Raw genomic sequence first — 24846 nt, 5'->3', positions numbered from 1 at the left:
ATTTTTTTAACTTTTTTTGATTAAAACAACGTGTTTCGTTTGCGAAATTAATATATTTCAACTACATAAGTACAAATAATATGCTATGGTCATTTATATTTACATAAAATGCTTTTAAGTCATATTACACATCGCATAAGTTTTTGTACTGGGAAAATTAAAAACATAATATAGGAATTAATTTGGTTGTATGACTTCTAACAATATTATACAATAATTAACTTAATAGAAACGTTTTCGGTAATATTAATTTCTTATAATTATTCTAATATTTACATAATAATTTACAATATCTAAAATTCACAATATTATTTCTATCAAATACAATCCATTCGAAAATGACGCAGACTTCACAATACAATTTTGACAAATTATTTGGCAATTATTTTAATACGGCATTCTTATAATTTTAAACGTTATTTTAAAATAAAATTAATAATTCGATAAGTTACTGGCCATCAAGAAATTACATATGACAAAAAATAAAAGAAACAATTGTATTCGAAATTTAAAATTAAAATACCGTATACAAGTTCACAACAAGAGATTCGATCCATAGACAATTAAAAAGTTCACTGTTGTCCGCTAGTTTGAGTGCTCGGCGAGGAGGTGCCCGATACGGCGGATTGGACCATAGACAGGTGAGGCGGTAAGCCCATGTGCGGCATAGGGCGGCCACCCCCCATCAAGGGGTGAGGGTGGAAATACTGTTGAAGTGCGGGATGCGGATACAAATGGTGGGGATGGCGGGAAAACTGCGCCATCTTGAGTTTTTCGATCTCCGCCTCTTGAACTCGTTTCGCTTTCGCGCGTCGGTTTTGAAACCATATTTTGACCTGTTGAAGATGAAAAATTTACATTAAAGAGTATTTGACACTGATCTTATTATGAACTAGTACAAATACGTTGGGATTACCAAACAATCGCATTCCTCTTAACATCAATGTTCAATTCTGATCGTTTGCTATATTAATAACATTCATAAAAAAAAACACAAAGACCGATTTTGAAGTGTGTTGTCATACAGTCCGTCAAACTTAATTTTTTATGTATAGTTGTATTTCGAACCAGTAAAAGACTAATAAGGAAAGCAGACTATATCGTCATAGTACGAGATACAAGCTAAGTAGACTTTGTATTTTGTATTACCTGAGTCTCAGAGAGTCCTAGTGATGATGAGAACTCAGCACGCTCGGCAATGCTTAGGTACTGTTTGTCGACGAACTTGCTCTCGAGCGCCCTCAATTGTTGAGCGGTGAAGGGCGTACGCGGCTTGCGGTTGGGCTTGTGCTTCCTCAAGTTGCATTTCAACTTAGGCGGCTCACCATTTGCATCTGTTAAACAAAATTAAACCTTATTAGGATACTATTAAATTGTATTTTACTGTATATCGTTGCGGTATAATGGTATATTGTTGCATTTGGGGTCGAATGTCGAATTTGATTTTAAGAATAATTGACTCTAATACAATCGAGGAAGGTACAAGTTTAATTGTGTCGAAATTATGATTAACGTATGCAGAAAACGGATGTTGAATTATATTTTTAATTAACAAGCTGTATCAAATAACTGGCTGATAACAATGTTGTTATTCATATGTTTCCGAGAGTAAAATAAAAAGACAAAAAATAGACGAATTTTTAATTGCCCTTTCATATACGTTAAGAAACAATGGGTTAATATTACAATCTCCAATATAACAGTACAAGCTGTCGCCCGTGACTACGTGTGTCCGGAATTAAAATGAATTAAAAACTTAATTAGTAACCTATGTGTTTTTACGGACATATATACCAAATTTCAGCAAGATCCATGCTGTCGTTCTGGAGATACCATGTAACACACATGCAAACATTCGCATTTCTAATATTAGAAATAAGTAATAACGACAAATATTCGAAACAAAATGGCAAAGAATAAATCTTTTAAAAAACACATTAAAATAAAGTACAAAAGGTACCGAACGAACATTGGTATGTCTTTGTTCGATAAATCGCATTAAAAAAAACAGAAGGATAAAACGCGCGGTCCAATACTGATATCATCTATATGATTGTTATTTTTAAATTATTTAGCAATGAAAGGAATTAGTAAGCAAATTGCTCGGTTAATCGTTGAGAGCCGATAATTTATTGTGGTAAAAATGTCTTGATAAAGTCATTTCTATAAGTGACGATTGCTTAACATCTTCCCTACGTTATCTTACTAATATTATTAATAATAATAATAAATGCAAATATTTAGATGGATGGATGTTTGCTAGAAGGTACATATCTCAAGAATGGCTGCATGAATCTCACTGATATTTTGCATAGATGAAGAATATAGCTTGGAAGAACACGTAGGCTACTAATAAAGTCGCCGGCGACAGCTTGTTTAAGAGTAATTATACAATTTTTTTATGAAGGTTTGATTCAATTTATTTGATTTTCTGCTAAAACATTTTATAACACATTAAGAATTGTTTTTATTTCAGACTTTTTATTAACGTGTTCTGGAACACTTTGTCTTTTAATTTTATTAATGCTATTATATACCAAAAACTATTTAGATCGTTTTGTAATTTTTTATAATCATTTTAATATTAACCTAACCACACTGATAATAAGGTTGAAATTAGCTAGTGTTAGACAAATTGTGAATTCATTTTTGCGGTTTAGCATATTAGCATTATTTGTTATAGAAATATTGGTCTTGTCACGGCGCTAACAAAAGTAACATATTAATTCACGTGTCAAACGAATGAGCTTCGCTTAATAGTTAATGGGCCACAGAAAAAAAAACTTTAGTAACAAAAAAAAGTAAATTATGTGACAGGGAAGAAAAAGTCATAGTATATTAATGTCGTGTTTAGACGTCAAAGCGAGCGCCGACGACAAGGGAGACTAAAATAATGTAAGGGCGGATACACACGAGAAAAAAGACAAAGGCAGCAAAGATATTCAGCCAATAATACTTTTGATTAATTACGTAAAACTGAACGGATTATAAAAAACACCAAAAAGTACCAAGAATTTGCGGTTAATACGCCTTTAAAGTAATATGTCATATTAAGACAGTTTTGACATGAAATTGAAATAAGCTCGAGTTCTTCGAATTCTGGTCGTCTTTTTAAAATATCCAATTGTCGTTTAATTTATTTAAATGAAGAAATATGACAACAATAATTTATATTATTTGTCTCAGGAACTTTAAAAATATTAGATCCGAATTTCACTAGATTGCTAATTGACTTTTTCATGGCATTTTTATTCATAAGAATTTTAAATCGTTTATCATAGAAAAATAAAAAAACATACATCTAATATTAGTGACATTGGTATCTTACAAAAAAAATCCGCTCTTTTTTAAAGTCGACAGTGTGTACTGGCCGATTTTATCCCCACTTCTAAATTACACACATTAAAAATACATGAACTCGCGTCTTCCTTCGTTTTCTTGTTAATTGTTTAAGAGATATCGGCTGCAGATGTTTAAACTTCTGAATTACACGCGTGTTGTGACTTTGGACGCGTCGAAAGAAATATGAGACGTTTCCAACACTCTTAAGTACATTAACCATTGTTCGTGTGTTTAAAAAACGTATCAAACGAGGGAATGAATTACGGCAGACTTTCGTCTTGATACTTTTTAACCTTTACTAGAATGATCCTGTGGATACGTTTGCATTTATTACTTAACTAGCTGTCGCCCTCGACTCCGTCTGCGAGAATTAAAAACAAACTTAATAACTAGTTTATGTTTTCTTCCAGACTATTCTCTACATCTATGCCAAATTTCAGCGAGATCCATTCTGCGGTTTCGGAGATATCTTCAAACAAACATCCATCCATCTAAACATTCGCATTTATAATAGTAGTAAGATAGAGACCCGAATTCACACATTTTTAAATATTATCAATAATCTAATGAAAAAAACTTTTTAAAATCGGTCAGAAGTTCTGATTTAATCCTTACATATACTCAAAGTGGCTAAATAACTTCTAAGGCAGTCTTTTAGTATAAGTTAATTAATAGATATTACTAAATGAATTAATCAATGATCTCTGAGTGCAGTATTAAATTATTACAATTAAATAAAAGGTCTACAGTTCAGTCGCAAAAGAAGTTCAATTAAAGATATTTAAACTTATCAAGTATCAAGATTAACTGCACACGGTACATCCCTTGATTGTTCAGACGGTATTTACGCGACTAAAAGGACACTTGATATATTAATGAGTGTGTTTGCTTTTTGTACGCGTATCACCATTAATCGTGCGAGGCGTGGTATGTCATTCATTCCAATATTTTAAACGTTCAGATCATTCGTCTGACGTTTTTGTTGTCTGTACAAGATTCTTTGATAGTTGTGATTTAGCATTTGTATCATGTCCAAGTGTTTATATTTTATAAAATATCATACACTATCTGTCGCCCGCGACTCCGTACGCGTGTAACTAAAAAAACATAATTAGTAGCCTATGTGTTCTATCAGACTATGTTCTATATGTATGTCAAATTTTAACGACATCCATACAGCCGCTTTCGAGATAAGATCCATCCATCTAAACATTCATTTATAATATTAGTAAGATTATTTATATATATATTTACAAGTGAAATACTAAACATAAATAAAATTGCAATTATTATATCATTTAAATTTGTACCACTCTCTATCTTGTTTCCTTTTAGAAATATTAACAGTGGGTTTTTGAAGCCAGAATAGCCGTTCAAAAATATTACTATCTCTCTTTTTTCAAACATATTGACAGGGATGACGATATGTTTATTTACATTATGGTCTTAGAAACCCACAGTAAAACATTAGCTAGATGATTTCGTTTATACAAAATTTATTGCAACAAAATATAAATGAAACATCGATAAATCAGTAACATCCTCAACGATATTTGAACAAATAATTAACTGTACGGCTCTTGAATATTTTACGTCGCATCTAAACGTTGTCCGTGAATAACTGCCTAACTCTTACAAGGAGACTATTAAGAGACGTTCTCAAATACCTTTCGACTACACCCACAATATTTATAAGACGATCAAACGAACTCTTCTCACTTCGACCATTCATCACCGAACTCAATCGTTTCCTAAATGTAAGCCACAAAGAAAGCGGATAACTACTGCTTTGTTGAGTTGCTTAAAATTTTAATTTATTTGTCGTATTTAAAACTGTAGATCGCGACTCCGTCTGCGCGGAATTAAAAGTTAGTAGCCTATGTGTTCTTCCAGACTATGTTTTATATTAATGCAAAATTTTAGCGATACCCATCCAGATGTTCTTAATACCTTAAAACAAACATCCATCCATCTGAACATTCGCATGTATAATGTTAGTAAGATTTATTGAACTAAGCAGAACTCGAGAAGTTCTGAACCAGTTAATAAAAGAGAGGTTTTTAGTCTTCCTGATCCATTAAAATATCGAGTTTCCTGTAGATTATCGAAAAAAAAAATTACTGTTATACTTCAAACATAACTAATATTAAATTTTAAATCATACAAAATATAGCATAGTTTAATGTGATTAAATATTTCAATATCGTAACTAATTCAAACGTCTTACACAATTTAATATATTACAATATTATATTTGTCGCTACGTTTTAATATTCACTAACCGTGTCGAGTATTTGCTATATTTTAATATTATTTTTGCATGCTGTATATTGTTAAATCGATAAAAATTTGTTACAGTATCGAGTAAAACAAACAGATTTATAAGCCGTGTCATATATTTCTTTAATATTAAATATTGAATGATTTTTTTACGTAACGCGACTTTTAATTTAATAAATTAAATTTTAAACCACATGTTTTTATACGGTGTCATTTGTTTTGTTTGATTTGCTCCAATATATAGACCTTAGACCTACTTCCTATTAATATATATCTGAAATTTGGTACATAATTTTATTTACAAGTAAACCCGGTGTTTAACGCATGAACTAGTAGAACTATCCGACATTTACCACTGCCAAACACATGTACAAAACTCCCTTTTATTAACTTTGAAAAGACCATTAAAGATTTGTTCTCATTTTGATTGGGAAATTACTTGGTCATTTACCCTAATACTTTTTATACGTATGAAATCAGCTTGTTCTATGGCCTAATAATTGTATTAGGTCAATTATTGTTTCATTTACCATAATACTTTTCATTTTTATAAAATCGCTAGTTCTATGGCCCAATAATTAACGAGCGATGGCGTGTGTCTATACGTGTGTACAGTATTCCGTCTCGCTCGGGCCACTTTACAAATAGCACTATTCAATGGGACATTAGTATTTTGGCTTCAAGCCAGCGAGAGCGTTTGACAGCGACTCACTTGTTCTGTACCCTTGTTATAGTCTGACAAACATATCTGGCTAGCTGGCTCGATAGCGGTTAGAATATGACATGTGATAGAATTGGCGCGGGAGGGACTCATAGGTAGGGAAATATCCTATTTCTGTGTTGCACCTACTCTGTTGGACAAAGGTTGCCAACGCATCTGCAAATGTGGATGTCTACGGGCAACGAAAACTTAGCTATTTTGAAAAATTCCGCTGGCCATTTTATCACTTTATACTATAGACAATATATAAAAGAAAAAATATGACAATGTAGCTACAATATGAAAAAGATCTTATGTCTTTTTTTTTGTTACTGATACGAAAAATTGGGCATTGTAATTACGTGTTATTGCCCACCGGGTCAAATAAGTTTGTCGGTCTATACATACGTATAATTACGATCGTTGCTAAACAATTTAACAGATTGCTTGCCAATTTTCATTTCGTAAATATCATTGTTAATAGATTTATTATGGTAACTGTTTGATATCTTCTGTGTTATTTGTTTCTGTCAGAATCGGAGACCTATAACTGTTACACCATCCCTTATCTACAGGATGATAAATCTTCTAATCAATAAGTTAAATAATCTCAAAAATAGTTCTAACTAGAAATACTATAATGAACATGTGTTTTTTGCTTTCATTTAAAATATTTTATTAAAAATATTTATTGCTCTTAAAATCACGAAAATGTACTTCTAAAATAGAATTAAACACCTAAAATAGAACTGAATGATTGATAAATTTACTTTTTTTACCATTTTTATGTTAATTATTTAATTTCTGAGACCAACATTTATGTTTAAAACTTATTGTTATCACTGTTTTATCAAAAACACAGAGATGACGAGATGTTTAATACAAACATTTTAGTCTCAGAAACTCGGGGTAAAAGATTAATGTAACAAACGCGAGTCAATCCGACCCTGTACAGTCAAACGAAGTCACATCATTCTTATTGCACGCTCGGTAATTGATTGGGAATCCTTCTATAATTAGTTGCACAACTTTTGTTGCTCTTTGTACGCATACATTAGGTGCAATTATTGAGCCTTAACTATGCTTTGAATTCTACTTCACAGCTAAGTGAGTTATTTGAATTGACTCTAAACGTTTCTTGGATGTCTAGTTTATCTTGAGGGCTTATCTATGCGTGATAATTAAATCGTAACGTCTATGTTAGCAGTCTATTGGAATAACTTTCGTTTAATTTAAATAGTATTTTTAATTATTTCCGTATTTGAACATAAGCAGTGTCACGTTACATTTCGTTCGTTTTATAATATCAGTTTATTTAGATGAAAATTATCGCCAAATTACGAAAGAAAAATGAACTAGCGTAATATCTGCCATGTATGTCAGGAATTCGATTGTTTGGAATCAATGGAAGTTCCATTGACTACATAATTTGCCTTTGATTTCTGAAGCTTAAATCTCTGTAAAACATATCGTCATCTTTATCACTATCTTTGACAAAACAGAGATAGCCATATGTTTTAAACGAAGATTTTTGTCTCGGAAACGGTCAATAGAATTGAATCTTTGATATTATAAAGACAGTAGCTCCAATTTAAAATATATTAAAGCAATAAAATATTTACTAGATCAATATTATCGTGCGTGTTACACATCTTGTGGTCAAGTTATAGTACGGTATAGACTACCCACGTTATAATGTTGTTTGTACCTCACTTAAGTCTAACCACGTTCGCAGCAGGACGTCTCAGACTGACTTTATAAAATGTAGACAAGACTACCGTGCATAATTCGTGTAAATTAATATAATATATTAAGTATTTTTTAACCTAGAATTATCAATATTTTTGTAGTGAAAATATGAGACAATTTTGTGAAACGGAAAAATGTGTTAGAAAACTTTTTAAAAGACAATTTGACTGTGAAAGTGTTCTAACACTTTTATTATATTGTTGTCTTTGTTTTTTTCTAAGAGAACGAAAGGGATAGCAATAGTTTTTCACATAAGTTCTACTATAATGATTACTAGAAAACTCATAATAAATACCCCACAAGCCTTGGTTTTCAAAGACCAAATTCCTGAAATTTTAAAATGTATTGTCATCTCTGTTTTATCAAAGACAATGACATGGATGACGATATAATTTGTGCAGAGATTTTGATCACACAAAATATGTATGTACCAAAAATCTCTGTTAAATTACCGTTAAAATCATACACAATTTTTAAATTCCAACTTATTTTTATGTGTTCATTTCGATATCACTATGATATAATAAAAATTAATAATATGTATAATTTAATAGATATTAAAATGACATTATAGATTGTAATAATCTTAATAAATATTAATATGTGTCGAGTTATTTCATTGCTATTGCTTTATTAATATATGAACATCTTAATGCGCGTGCGCCGATCGCGACGGGGCGCTCTACGGACTCCCACGCCGCGGCCTACCTCTCTCTTACAAATACATACAAATAAATACAACACATATATTCTGACTTTATTCCAATTATTGGTTATTTTTATAACGTTTTTAGGCTAAAGAAAATCATCGTGAATGCAACTTGCACATATTTGCACATTTGAAAATGTGTGAAGTCAACCAGCGAGCACAGGGCCAGCGTGGTTGACTATGGCCTAATCACCCTTATGCCCTGACATTTGAACACTTTTATTATCATCTTACTAATATTATAAATGGGAAAGTTTAGATGGATGACTGGATATTTGTTACTATGTATCTCTAGAACGCCTCAATTATATCGTGATGAAATTTGAAATTGATCTAGAACGTTTGGAAGAACACATTGGCTATTAATGGCTTTATTTTATAATATCCAGTTCGAAGACAGTCGCGGGCGACAGTTAGTTACTCATAAAAATAACAATTTATTTTATTATTATTTACATAAATAGAATAATTATGTCATAGAATTTTTATATCTATAGATAAATATGACCAGACCTATTATAGAATAATATAAAATTGTCTTTATCTAAAACCAGTAAAAGTCACGTCTCAATAAATTTGTGTAGTTTAATGGTCGACTAATGATTACGTCAAATTAAAATTTTTATTCAATCGACAAATAACATATTTAAAATTAAAACATGTGTTGAATTAATTTAATGCAAAAATGTTGTTTATAGTTTCATCAAAATAGTTTCACTTATTTTATAATAGATGGCGCTACGTCCAATCTCCAAAGAGCTTAATTGCCTAACTTAAAAGTAATTAAGTGGTTACATTAACAGTCGCTAAGTGTAGAATTTAGAAAATTTTTTTTAGGAAAATACATCTGCTCTAAAGCTATACTAATCCATAAGAAGATTTGGACTACTTTAGTTACTTATTACTGAACTAAGTTACTATTTTTATATTAACTTTTAAATATGAGAAAAAAACATTTGATTTAAGTAACTACTTAAGGTAAAATTATAGAACTCTGAGTGCAGTTTATGTATTTACAAAAATCGTAAATTATAACTTAAACTTAATTATAATTAAGCGTTGCGAATTGAATCATTTGTCATCGAGCGAGCCAGCGCCGCACGATTCCGTTCAACAAACATAAATTATGACCCGATGGACCTTTCGTGGAACTTTATACATTAAAATATTCCCATTTAGAGAACGGCCTTCTGATTTTAATGCTTGTTTCACACAAATACTTAGCAGAGAGACAGAGCAGTTGACAATACGGTATTCCTATTGATTGAACAGTAAGTGTACTGCAAAACATTTCTGTTGATACTCGATTAGTGATATCGCTACTGAAATTGTCTGAATGTGTAAAAAATATATCACGTGACATGCATGTGATGTCAATAGTTATTGTTAGTTCCACACATGTTTTATCTTTCAATTAGGTAACTACTCATAGGAGGCTGTACTATGTGTTCAAACCATAGCAGTACCTACCTATAATTAAACTCAATGAAAGTCAGAAATGTTTACAAATTAAAATAACAAATTTCCTGAGTAAATCTATGATTTTTTTAAATTATTTCATTTATAACAACTGCATAACATCCTTATATTTACGTAATAATATTATAGAACGTATTCGTGATTAAAGTATTAGCAGATTTTTTTTTTTTGTAATTTACTAATATTTCTTTTACCATTCCAACCAAGCTCTAGGCTTGTGCTAGGATATGGTTTACGACTATAGTCGAATGGCGGGATTCGAACCCCCGACCTCGTGGTCGGAAATCCGTACCCTTAACCATTAGGCTATTGACGCTTATTTATTATTAATTGATGATAAAAATTATTTTTAATAAGTCTTAGGACAGCCTTATAAAGTTATAATTATTTGAATAAATATAATTTATCTTGAATAAGATTATATGTACTCCACTGCTCTACTGTACTGATGCGCTCTTCTCCCGTTGTGTGAAACCAGCATAAAATTTAGTTGATATTTCTTAATAATTGCCGCGCTAATTTTGATTCTATTTTCAAATTGTTCGTTCTTTTTTGTCAAAAAATTAAATCTGTCAAAACCAGTTTAACCACTTTAATAATTTATACAAACAACCAATATTTTAATATTGATCATTTAAATATTATAATATTAGTTTCTGTTCTTTAAACATTAAAGTTTGGTGTTTTATTGAATCAGACCAAAATATTACCTTTTAGAATATACCAGTGTTGTTTTAGTAGTGTGTCTTTTTCATGTTTTATTTAATTACGAGAACTATGCAACCGTTATGAAGATATCTCCGAAAAAATCCATCCATCCTTCTATATATCTGAACATTCGTATTTATAATATAACTAGCTGTCGCCCGCGACTCCGTCTGCGCGAAATTAATAAAAAAATAGATAGTATGCTATATCTTCTTTCAGGCTATGTTCTACATGTATGCCAAATTTCAGTGATATCCATGCAACCGTTCTGGATATACCTTCTAACATCCATCCGTACATCCAGACATTTGCATTAATAATAATAGTAAGATTTTTTAAATGGATATAATTAACTTTTTATTACTTTTTGTTCAATATCATATTAAGAAGTTATTTATTGCCATCCCGCTCATGTTCTTAGTAAGAAACAGAAACAACAATATTTCTAATCGATGCTGGAATTGCTAGATCAGTAAATTATCAGTATTTTTTTTAACATATACAGTAGCGAGGTTTCAAATTTATGATAATAAAGAAATTAACATATATTAGTCCGTTGATGTTATTTAAATATAAAATATTTAACACTTTAAATAAATTGATAAAATAGAATATTGATTATTGATTTAATACTTTTATTTCAACTAGCTTATTCCCGTGGATGCGATTGCATTTTGAGTCGGCAAGTTTTTTTAAGATTTTATTTATTGGAGTACAAAAAGTAGAGTAGTAGAGTAGTGTGTCTGGATCTTAAATCGGATACCAAAACTTAAGGAAAGGATATTAAAAAAAATGGCTAAACAATATACGTGAGTCTTTAGCCGTTTTTTTAATATCAGTTTAGTATAAAGTCTCACGAAAGTTTGAATAATTTAAGGGAAGGAATTTAAGTTTTAAAATTTAACTAATGAAATAACTATTAATTTAAGTCTTAGATTTGAATTAAAATTATATCCATTTTTATTTGTCGAAATAAAAATAACACTTTATTATCTTGGTCCATATGCAAAACACTCACGAAAAAGTTTTTAAGTAAAAAATATATACGAATGTAACAAAACGATAAATAAATGATTCGAAATTAATAAACAAAATTTCCACTCAATATGTCTCTTGTTCGAGATATTTGAACAAAATTAAGTTGTAACAATTTTAGTTAAATTAATTTGAAAAAAAAAATTACATTTCCTTGTTCATATTCTTCTAATAAACAACAATTAATGTGCAAATTTACAGATACTAATTTATTTTCATTTATTTAAAAAATAAATTTATAATTAATATTAGCATATATTTAAATGAACACATTTAAAACATTTGCGTTTCGATAATTATAAAATATTTTAAATTTTTCGTTTTAATAATAATTAATTCAAACATTTTATTAAAATTAGAATTAATTAATTTTATTGTCATTTATTAAATGAATGTTTATTATTTAATAAATATCATCACAACCAACAAACTGCGGTCACATATAAAGTTATTTTTATTATTAATGAATCATTTTTTATTAATTTAAATAAATAATTGCTATTGTTTTTATGTCCGGACAAAAATGTTACATTTTATAGTTAAACTAGCTGTAGACCGCGACTCTGTCGGCGCGGGGTAAAAAAACTAATTATTAGGCTATGTGTTCTTCCAGACTATGTTCTACATCTATGCTAAATTTCAGCTTTTAAGCAGATCAATGCAGTTGTTCTGGTAATACGTTCTAACATATCCATCCATCTTAACATTCGCATTTACCAGAATTGTAAGATTTTATTTTTTTGTAAGTTAATACAAATAAACTATCTGTTAATTGTAGTCAAAGTATAAATACGAATTCGTCAAAAGTCATTCGTGTGCGGGTTCTATGCCTCATTTGTTAAATAGTCAAGACCGTTTAAGTTCGCGTTCTAACCATAAAGACACACCTAACTAGGGTACTAAAACACTACAGCTGTACAATTCTGTTCATTGTGTTCCATCGTTAGAAGTCGACGTTTTCTGCGAACTACTAAAAATATACATCGAGTGTTGCACCACCTTTATTTACTGCCCACTATCATATGTTTGTTCGATTTTCAATCTTATTTCTATTGAAATAAAGTGCATGCACTTTAAAGTAATTAGCGAATACATTCTGCAAGAGCCTTACTAATTTGCTTGTGCAGGAAGCACGGATGGCGTGATGGGGATCCCAGCACCGTATAATCTTCACCTCTGATGTTATCCTAAGATTTATTATTTGCTGTCAACGGCCAAGAGATGGCAGCACGCGTCACTGAAGACGCTACTGGAATTATCTACACGAACTTATCACATTTTAAACCTTATTTCATAGCTTTTAAAGTACATTTTATAAAAAATGAACCTTCTTCAATCTTAAAAGACCTCCCATAATGCAATAGTGAGGTTAATAGAGAATTTTCATCGTATTTTAGAGTCTTATTGCGTTAATTGACTTTGTTATAAGTCAAACTTTACGAAAATATAAAAGAAAACTTAGTAGCACTAATTTTATTATTTCGATTAAACGAAATGGCGTACGAAAATGCATCCGATTCGAATAATCGAACAATTAAATCGGATTCCGGGCGACCAATCGAGCGACTCGCAAGCAAACGAATCGATTAATCGATGTTACGCCATCCAGCGGCCAGAGGGAGCCACGCGTCAATAAAATACTTGTAAAACTATCGCAGAAATGAATTAAAACAGATGGAGAACCAATTAGGAGAGGCAATCGTGCGAGTATCGGTTCAAAAAAAGACCTCAAACTGAGCTTAAAGCATTTTCACACTTACAGCGCGTTGATAAAGTTCAATTTTGATTATTATAATGTTTAGTAATAGGGTTTCAGGTTACATGGCCTAACGAGACCGCATTGGCGCGATAAGCTTTTACAGTTATTCTGATAGACAAATATGGACGTATTTATCTTTTAGTTTGCACTTAAGGTACATTTTAGAGCCGCGTTATGTCATTACTGGCCACTAATTAGTTTAAATAAAATACGTATAGTAATATGAGACAAATTTGCAACGACTTCGGCCTAATTGTTCAAAAGATTTACACTTAAGGTATACAACATACTGTGACTATGCGTGTGGTATTTTAATAATTTAATTTATTTATAAAACAGGGAGCATATATGAACGTTACAATGCTGGTTTCTGAACAAGTCAAGCAAAACGAAAATACTCACCATGTCAACGCGATCCCGCTGAACGAATCGAACCGTCAAACCTTTCGAATCGAGTCGGAATCGATTCGCGCTACATTGACTTTATTTACAAGTCTCCACAGAAACGGAAAATCGATTTTAGTTGATTTTAATAAAATTAGTACTTCTTATGTTAAGTAATAAAATAAAAATAATATTTTTCTAAACCATATTTATAACAGAAAACACAAATAGTAAAGGAATTATTTAATTCTTCTTAGAGTCTTAATAAGTTAAGAGTATAGTCAGTCAAGTTTATCGATTTTTTTAAAAAAACACTTACATTCTCGACTTAACTAATACCTATTTTATCATGGTTGAGTGGTTTCTGATTATAATACTTCTACGATACAATGCGTAGTTCTTGAAAACAAATTTGCAAACGCAATCAAGCAACAGAATATCAAAGGAACGTTTTCCCCCAATTAAATAAAGCGATAAGCATCGACCATTAGAAACTGCGTGTCGGCAAAAATAATTATTTGTTAATCAATACCTGGTCATACCGTAACGTTCATTCGTTCAGTAATTTAACATTCGTAATAGACCATTATGCTGGATCATAAACAAATAGGAAAATACTGGTAATCGTGGTATTAACGCGTATTATGCTGAGTTTCAGAATGTCGCTATTGTTGCGACAGGGCTGTCAACAGCTCGGTTATTTTTATGTCAAGTTTATCTTGTAATGACAAGTATGACATATTTGAACTTAAATTACATAAACATTTATCTTTAACTAGTTGTCGCCCGCGTCTATCCGTCCGGAATTAAAAATAGGAGCCTGTGTATTCTTACAGGGTATGTTCTACCTTAATGTCAAATTTCAACGAGATCCATACAGACGCCCTGCCACATTCATACATATATACATGCAAACATTTGCTTTTATAATATTAGTAAGATTTGGTTATATTATTGATGGTGGCCAATTGTGTCATCGGCCGAAGATCTACGCTAGATTAAATATGGGGGGGGGGGGGCTAGTAGAGTCCTTTTTTATTCTATTCTAGAAAATGCTTATCAACATGTCATTATTAATGAAAAATGTAGTTTTTCAGTTATTTGGATCTAAGGGACTTTTTCGGGCATCCTCCCCTCCCCCTTTTCTTTTCAGAGGGGAATGCTTTATGCATACTCCGCGCCCCGGGGGGAACGCGGTAGTTATGTGGGATTCTCCTCCATAGCGGAAGCGTACCCACTAAACCCCTCTGTTCCTCCAACGCATCGGGACGGGTTCACGGGCACGCTTTCACTCTCGTCCGCGGCCCCGTCTGCTCCCCCCCACCCCCTAGCCTTTTTTGTCAACGCCCTTGTATTCCAAGATACATGTAAGAAATCTATGGTTTTCTTAGTCTATATAGTATGGTATTCACTTTTAACGTACTAAATATGTAGGTCAATGACTGACGTTTTAAACTCTATAGTTTTATATTTAACAATTTTATTTATTTACACCCCTATGAGCTCTAAATACATGAGATATTTATGATATCGTCTAATTGCTGTCGTATATTTAACACGGTTTTTTGCATAGTTGTTATGTGTTGGAGGAGCTATTAATATTAAAATAACTACACAAATATTATGGTATGGTATTTTTATATTAAATAGTATAAAACTATTATAATTGTTAGATTATTGAAGAAGTTAAATAGTGTGCTTCTTTCACTTCATTCTCACTAACCGTGACCTTGGGTTTCTGAGACCATAATCTCGGTATGAAACATATCGTCATCCCTGACATTATTTTTGTAAAAACAGAGATAACTATACGTTTTATAGGATTGTAGTCTTAAAAACCCACGGTAAATGTTTAATAATAATTCCTATTTCTCTGAGTTTGATAGAGTAAAGTTGTAATTTTCAACAAAACCTAATCTAACTTAACTATAAAAATCTAAGACTGTGTTTTAATTACATTTAAGCTTAAACATATGACAACTCTGTTATCGCACACTGATATAAGACCTTTTAGAAATCATGAGTATTGAATCGGCAGTCAAAATGTTAAAAAATATGTTTAAAACAGTGTCTCTTTCTTTGAAGTAATACAGTTTCTGTACAAAACCGCAAATAATGACATAAGAAGTACCAAACGATTAAAAAAGACATCATTTTAATTATTATAAAAAGTCTTGATAAAAGAATTAAACGCGAAAATTCTTGTCTCCGTTATAATTAAGGGCTGCAGGGGCAGCCCTACACAAAGCGCTATTGTGCGTCCCGATAAGAGAACTGGTTATTTTACGTTTTATTTTTCAGTGGTTAGGGCACACCTTTTGTCCGCGGAGGCTGATTTCTACAGAGATATAGGGCAAAGGACCTTGTGTTACTCTGTGTTTTTTGTATAATCATGTACGGCTTGTCTCCTTGTAGGTTTGGAGTGTTTTGACATTTTTTTATTGCGGTACTAGATGGCGCCCGCGTCTTCGTCTACACTAAATTGAACAAAATTATAAGTAGGCTATGTGTTCTTCCTGACTAAGTTTAACATCTGTGCAAAATTTTGGAGATCTGTTAAGCTGTTCTGAAGTTACCTTCTAACAAACATCCATACATCCATCTAAACTTTAGCATTTATATTATGAGTAAGATAAAAGAGCTAGCAAGCTTTAGAAGCTCACTAAGAATGATTTCATGTTTAGTATAAACTTACTTTCTGTATTAACAGTTAACGTTATTAAACGTTGACGAAGTCGCAGGCGATCGCTAGTCTATGTATAAATTTATAGATTTTATAAAACAAAAGGGCATTGTATAATGAATTGCTTTATAAAAACTATTTAATCTGTTGAAAAGTTAAATTAATTAATGTGAGTCGGTTCGTGCGAGTCGGCCATTACCGCGGCCGAGCGCATGGCGCGACGCTTTTTATACATCGCAAATTTTGCAATCGCAATGGCCGGCCAGTTAAAGTGCTCAATTAATGATTAACATTATTCTGTATTTGTATTTGTTGTTATTCGAATCTAGAAAACAACTTACAATGAAGAGAAAAACTCAATGAAAGAATCGGGACCAGTAGCAAGAGTCCTTTTATGGACCAATCATTATGAGCTCACTATACGTCCCCACTGAGAGGCACCTAGCCCTAAGTTAGGGGTGATTAGGTCATAGTCAACTGAAGCCTAATGCGGGTTGACTGGTTGGTTGGTGGTTAGGTGTGAACCTATCTTTGCATTTCTTCGCAGATATGTTCAGGTTGGATCGCGATGTTTTCCTTCGCCGTAAGAACGTCGGATAAATGTGCGTTATGAACCCTGTTAGCCTATGTGATCATTCAGACTATGTTCTACATCCAAACCAAATTTCATAGAGTTCCGTTGAGCCGTTCTCGAGATACCTTCTAACAAAGATCCATCCATCTAAACTTTCGCATTTATAATATGACTATAGTATAAGATGTACTTGTAGAAATACGCTGATCATAAGAGTCCCGCCATGTAATAATGTGTTTTTCGATTTGCGATTTACATATGTACATATATCCGACATTCTTACGGTGAAGGAAAACATCGTGATGCAACCTGCACATATCTGTGAAGAAATTCAAAGATATGTGCGAAGTCAACCAACACGTACTTGGCCAGCGTGGTTGGCTATGGCCTGATCCCCCTTAACTTAGTGTAGGCTTCGAGCCCCTCGGTGTGGACGTATGATGAAGATGATGATTATTTATTAAATAATAATAGATATTACTTGTTGTAAAACTACATGTAGTTAATTCTTAGCAATCGTTGAAGCATTGTAGCAATTAGTTTCCTCGCAACTGAATTTATGAATAATTTGACTAGTGAAACAATTGAATAGCGGCAATTACATATTCAAATTATTGTAATTAAACTTCAATAGATTTATAAAGGTAAAACAAGGTTATATTTAACTTAAGTATTAACTTACGATAACATATGTTTTTATAAGTTAAAACAATACGACCACGACGATAAGAAGATAAACGATAAGAATTGGTTTTACAAACTCTTTTGCCCGCGATATTTCCACTTGAATTTTTAAAATATCTAGTATTTATTATAGCTTATGTTACTCAGTGATAAAAAGGCTTTCTATTAAAAAAAAGAATTGTTGTAAACGGTCTAGTAGTTTTTAATTTCGTTTGTTACAAACCAAAATACATTTTTTTCCTATTTATGTTATTACTACGTAAGTATTAGTTTGATGTTTAGTTATTTTTTGAAATTGAAAAGACTTGATTTGTTTTTTAAATCTGGCATAAAAATAGGCTCGTTTTCTTTTACGAAAAACATAAAAGTTAATATTAAAAGTTAGCGTGTCATTTAACAGGCTACTAACAACCGTGTTGGTCGCCATTTGCGGGGCATATCGCGCCGACGTAGAACATTGCGCGATCACGCGACTCCAAACCATTACCAAAGGAAATTTGTTTTTTAATATGTTTTTAGCAATAACAACTTCGCATTGGAAACTAGAACTAGTACTGAGTACAAACTATACGTACTAAATTATTTATTTTAGAGCAAAAATTATGTAATTTTTTAAAATATTTTAAGCGAATGCGGAGGGAAAATAATAATTTTTCGTAAAAGTTGATCGAAAATAAAAATAAAATCTAATACGTATTTAGAAATATAACCTAAATTAGGTATTAATTAAAAGGTATTTAAAACATAAGCTTTCTTTAATCCTCTTTTACGAAACGCCCATGCTTAAAATTTTCACAAAAATTAACTGAAAGTTTTCGCTTTTTAAAGTCGACTTATCTTACTAATATTATAAATGCGAATGTTTAGGTGGATGTATGTTTGTAAAAAATTATCTTTAGGCTCAACGGATCTCGATTAAATTTGGCATAGATGTAGAGCATAGTCTGGAAGAACACATAGGGTACTAATTAAGTTTTCTAATTCCGGGCAGACGGAGTCGCGGGCGACACCTAATGCAAAATAAATAAATAATGAAATTACTTCTAATAGAAACTCACACTTATAAATTAAAAACATTATATTAACTAATGTAGACAAGAAAAAGAGAATAAAAAAAATACGTTTCCAGTAAAATTAACGCTTGGTGAAAATTCTATGTCGTGCCGTAGCGTGAGTTGGGGGTATGAAAGCCAACCCCGTTTAGATTAACCCTCCAAATTACAAGTTTATTCAATTACTGGTCAGTAATCGGCCATTATTTGCACTTGTGGGGCTTTTCAAGCCATTAGGGTTTTAAAGTCACCTTTCATTCGAATTTGTATAGTTAAATATTTTTTTTTGTTTCATTTTTAATTGTCAGTCTGTATTTTATATGTGTTTTAAGGAATATCATTTATCGTATTATAATTTTAATATTGACGTAATAAGTACATTAGAAGCAATAGTTTCTGAGACCATCTTTAACAGTGGTAGAGCCCGCTTTAACATCTTCGCACGAATTGGCTCGCCTCGCCCGGTGAAATACCACGACCATACAGAAGACAGGCGTGAAGTGGAAGCAATTCCGCGTTTCGTCTGATGAGTGTGCATCCCGGAGGCCTAATTTAGTCCACTTTCCCTTCCCACCCCTTTCCTCATAAGGAAAGGATGGGAAGTGGAAGTGGACTTTCCGGATGAAAAGATGCATATAAGGCAAAAATGTTTTCATTCTGAGCATCCTCTCCTCCGTCGATTGAAAGTAGGCAACGCATATGCAATTGCGTATGTCTAAGGGCAACGGTCACTTCGCTATTTCAGCGATTTCAGGTGGCCGCTAGCTTGTTTGCCACCTTATGATATAAAAAGACCAATATTCTCTATAAAAACATATCTGTCATTATCTTTAAAAAAACATGGATATATTTTAAACGAGGAATTTGATCTCAGAAACTCACGATTAGATTAGCAGTATTGCAAATGCTTATCCGACAAAGGTTGAATAAAGAAAATTGAATCGTAAACAAAGGTTATCGAACGCGTTCACATTTCAAACCGTCAGGTATATTTATGCAAAGCGGCGGCCATGTTTTCAATCCGAGATCCCGCCATCTTATAGGGCAGGGTGGATATTGTTTTCTCGATTCGACAGATCCGTTATTTATGTCTGGCTTATTGTTCATACTGTTGTTTGTTTGTACACCGTAACCGGCTGTCAAAGGGTTAAGATGGATTTCGTCGGTTGTTCCCTATTGTGTTTAACTCATTTGAATATTTTGTTACTTTAATTCTATGTTCTAATTGGATGTCTTATTAGATTATATTAGATGAGATTTTGCAGATTGTAGTTCTTAATTATTATACGAATTAATAACTTATTTATTAATTTTTATTTCTTGATTAAAAACCAATAGAGATGTACAATCCGTTCATAAACTCAGTCAATCTATTCTCTCGTAATTTGTTGCAAATCTACTTTAATAAGTAGCAAGGTTTACTACATAAATGATGTATTAATGAATAGCTGCCTCCCGCGAATCTATTCGTGCGGGATTGAAAAAAAAACTTAATTAGTAGCCTGTGTTCTTCCTGACTAATTTCTTTCCATTCCGCTGTTCTGAAGATACCTTCTAACATCCATCCATCCATCTAAACATATATACGAGTACAATGCAAAAAGTAAATATAAATTTATATTTAATAGTTCTTAATATTACTAACAAATGTGTACATGGATGGATATTAGAAAGTATCTCCAGAACGGCTGCATGGATCTCGCTGTAATTTGGCGTAGACGTAGAGCATAGCCTGGATAAACATATAGGCTTATTCATTAATTTTAACGCGCGCGGACGGAGTCACAGGCGACGGTTAGTAGTAATATAAAATTTATGAGTTAAATTAGAGCATATCACGGTGCGCATTATTACATACCATTGTTATATTGATATGGTCTAAGACGTAAATATTTATACAATGAGTATTTTATTAAACAATAGGATGTGGTCAATGATTTTATAAGACGGTTTTGATTTAATAATAGTTATAAAGTACGATGCAAATAAACTTAATGGAATTTTATATTGCCCATTTTAAATTACAATTTTATTGAGTCTAGGATATAAGTTTATCTTTTATATAAAATTCACGCGTCACAATGTTCGTTATCGTACTCCTTCGAAACGGCTTGACCGATTCTCATGAAATTTTGTGAGCATATCGAGTAGGTCTGAGAATCGGCCGACATCTATTTTTAATCCCGCGCGGACGGACTCGCGGGCAACAGCTAGTCTTGTATATAAAATTCTCGTGTCACAATGTTCGTTATCATACTCCTCCGAAACGGCTTGACCGATTCTCATGAAATTTTGCGAGTATAGGTCTGAGAATCGGCCAACATCTATTTTTAATCCCGCGCGGGCGGAATCGCGGGCGACAGTTAGTTTATAAATATATTCTGCAAACTTTAACGCCATTTCTGTAGTATCCGAAAATTGACCTTAGTGTAAAGAATCAAGTCGGTCTATAACCGGCCACATTTTATAAAAATGGTTTACAATAATCGATATTTATAGACGAGTTATTAGTTATTATATTCGATTTTGTTTTGAAGAATTTAGTAGAAGAAAACCAAACTTCACTTGTATATAAACTTTAGAATAATCAGTTGGTCAAATAAGCGGAGTTATAATAAACGGATTCTGAACGGTCTGTTTGCAAATAACATCGACAAAGTCAAGAGACTTTTTATTTGATAACATAAATATCCAAATAGTTCTTATATCAGTATTTTTTTTAATAAATTCTTAATTTTTTATGTAATGTTCTCTTTTAATTAGTATGCCGATCGTTTAATTTTCAAATATTTGATACATTTTAATGATAATGAATGTGAGAAGATTTTACCTTTTAATCAATATATAACATATAAATTTTGTATATGTTAATTATTAAACGGCATTGATAATTTTAATAGATCCAGTTTGTAAAAAATCAAAATATCGTAAATTGTATCATCGGATCGCTAAATTATATGACCGCGTATAAAAAAAATCATTTTCTCTATACAACTAAATACTCTGGGTTCTATTATTTATGTATTAAAAGAAAAAAAAATCTAAAAGAACTTACTCAAACCGGTTGCTAATTTTCAAGGAACGGAAAAGATACTTTTTTAATTTTTTGTATAGGAACTTTCACAACATCCATATTAATTATCAAATAATATTTGCAATAGGATTACAATACTATAACCAAATTCCTTCTTTTGTACTTCCATGATGCAAAGCCTGAATCAAAGGTAGGTAAGTTACTTCACGAAGGGCATAAATAAATGCAAAAGTTGACTAAATATCAGTCAGTTTAATAGTAAAATAACGATATAAAAGGGAACAAATACGAAACAGCGAAACAAAAGAAAGTTGCTCAATACGGCAAAAAATTGATAAATGGTCAGTCGGCAACATAAAATGACGATAAATCAGCATTAACTTACTCTAACAAAAACTACACGTTACATTTGTAAACGATAATTAAAAAGCGAACAACATTGTTGTAATTTGTAATAAAAAATTAAAGTGTTGAAAACATTGTTTCTAATGAAGTATAAAAAACTTATAAAACACTAACCTGTTATATGTCCAACAGAGAAATGCGATTGGAATAGAGGTCCGAATGTCGGCACCACTGACGGAGGTCCCGGCCAACTCAGACCGTGGTACGCCGCCGCGGCCGCCGCTAGCGCGCTGAAAGGTGTAGGTCTAATGGGACCCAGTCTCTCTTTATCTGTCCCCATCGACGATCTCTCTTCATCATCACTCGGCAAGCCATTCTGCAGGTCTTCAACGTCCACTATCGAATCCTCTTGATTAACAGAATCTTCATACTCGTCGTCCGACGACGTTGCAGGTGCTGTCGAGATCAGGTTCAAAGGAGATGTATGGGATGAAGGCCTAGGTGAGAGGGACTTCGATCCAGGTAGCTCGGGCTGCGCCGCGGGAGACTGTCTTAAAGGTGACTCCGGTATCGTTCTATGGTGCCGGATGATCTCGGCGGTCTCATCTGCCTGGTTACTCTTAGTGTCCGCCAGTATCGAGGCGACGCTGAAGCTTATCCTTGATGCCTTTGGAGGCTCCGTAGCCTCCGCGGGGCTGCTGGGGTATCTAGAAACGCTCTGTATCGCCATATTCACGTCTTTATCTTCGTAACTTTGTTTCTTTAACATTGAACGCCGTTAAGTTCCATTTAGCACTACCGTTTCACACTGTGCGATCGCGGTCGATCGTGTACGCATGCGGACGCGGTTGGAGGTCGACTGGCCACTAGCGGTAAGTTGGTCCCTCGCGCCGGATGGCGGGGCGTGTCCCCGAGAAGCTCCGCCTCTGAAATAAAGCCGTCCCGCTCCGCCAATCGACCGTTTGTTTCCGAATTGATCCGCGAGGGGTCCGAGGGGGGGAGCGATTTAGCACACTCTTATCTCGTTAGTCTCCTTTGTGATACTCGATTTTTTTTCTCTCTCGTAGGAATCAAAACATAATTACCTTTTGTAGGGGTTCGCGCGTTTTGATAGCGCACTTTACGTCCGCCACCAAAGGTATAAAGTATAAAAATATAATGAGCAGTTGTGAATGCCGCTTGTTAAATCCTTTTGAGAGACACGCAGGCTTCCCTTTATGAGATTAGTGCTTGTGAGGGGCGAGGGGAGGTCGGCGTTGTGCTCGTCCGTTGTTTACGGATCCGTTTCAAATTAGTGTCCGTGATTTACTACGACAACAATTATTGTTGTATTTTTTTTAAATTAGATTTATGAAGTTATTTTTTTTAAAACAACAACCTGTTTAGACAAAGATAACTCGACAATTCAATAAACGTACTAAATATAAATAATGCAAAAATTCTGTGTTACGATATCTTCTAACCAAATCTAGATGATTGTTTTAAGTATAACGGTTAGCGTAGCGGCGTAGCTTTTTTAGTATAACGGTTGATATTTGAAGAACATATCAAAAAGACTAAAATAGTACGCATATATTGAAGATAATTTGATTAGTATAATACATATGGAAAGTAGCAAGTAACGGAAACTTTTAAATATGAATACAAGGTGTACTATCGGTCGTTCGCCACTTCGTCAACGCAAACAATAAAAATAGCCTATAATATGCCTTCATCAACTATCTTCACGTCAAAGTAAAGTCAACATTTATATAGGTGTTCAGAGATTACTCAGAACATGCAGACAGACAAGCACAGACAAAAAAATATAGTTTTTCGATATAAATAAAGCAAATACGTCATGTTAGCAAAATATTTTGTTATTCAAACTTTCGTGAGACATTTAATATAAAAACGGCTAAACACTCACGTATATTCGTCCGCCACCGGCAACGGACGTGTTAGTTTAGTTTACGGGTAGTTTTTTTTTTAATAAAACCAAATAATTTCAGTTTAGCATTTCATTAACAGTTGGTTTCTGTGACCAAAATCCCTATATAAAACACATCTTCATCCCTGTCATCTTTGGCAAAATAGTGAAAACAATATGTTTAAAATGGGGGATTTCGATTTCAGAAATCCACGGTTATTGATGTGTTACTAATAGTAAGTTAACATAAAACAATAATGTAACTGCGTTTATAAATAACCAGTTTCCTATCATTCACACTCGGTTAGACATCTAAAAATAGGGACAATCTTCGATGTTTAACCTCCCGGTATCAACGCGTGAAGTGAACACCATAGGGTTCCCATCCCTATTTCACTGTCTCTTTCACACACGATAGAT

The 24846-nt window shown here is 32.7% G+C and overlaps 1 protein-coding gene across 1 annotated transcript; it reads right to left on the bottom strand.

Annotated features, from left to right (window-relative positions):
- Positions 1 to 255: 255 nt before the first annotated feature.
- On the bottom strand, positions 256 to 23365 carry LOC106116166 (muscle segmentation homeobox). The gene is made up of 3 exons (XM_013309912.1): positions 22692 to 23365; positions 1150 to 1334; positions 256 to 836 (listed from the first exon to the last, which is right to left on the bottom strand). The coding sequence occupies exons 1-3, from the start codon at positions 23284 to 23286 to the stop codon at positions 573 to 575; spliced, it is 1044 nt and encodes a 347-aa protein (XP_013165366.1). The 5' UTR covers positions 23287 to 23365; the 3' UTR covers positions 256 to 572.
- Between the last annotated feature and the right edge of the window lie 1481 nt (positions 23366 to 24846).

The sequence above is a fragment of the Papilio xuthus genome, unplaced genomic scaffold (genome assembly GCF_000836235.2).
Source record: "Papilio xuthus unplaced genomic scaffold, Pxut_1.1 DF827756.1, whole genome shotgun sequence".
Taxonomy (NCBI): Eukaryota; Metazoa; Arthropoda; class Insecta; order Lepidoptera; family Papilionidae; genus Papilio; species Papilio xuthus.
The sequence above is the reverse complement of the archived record's forward strand: the minus strand, read 5'-3'. Positions and strand labels throughout refer to the sequence as shown.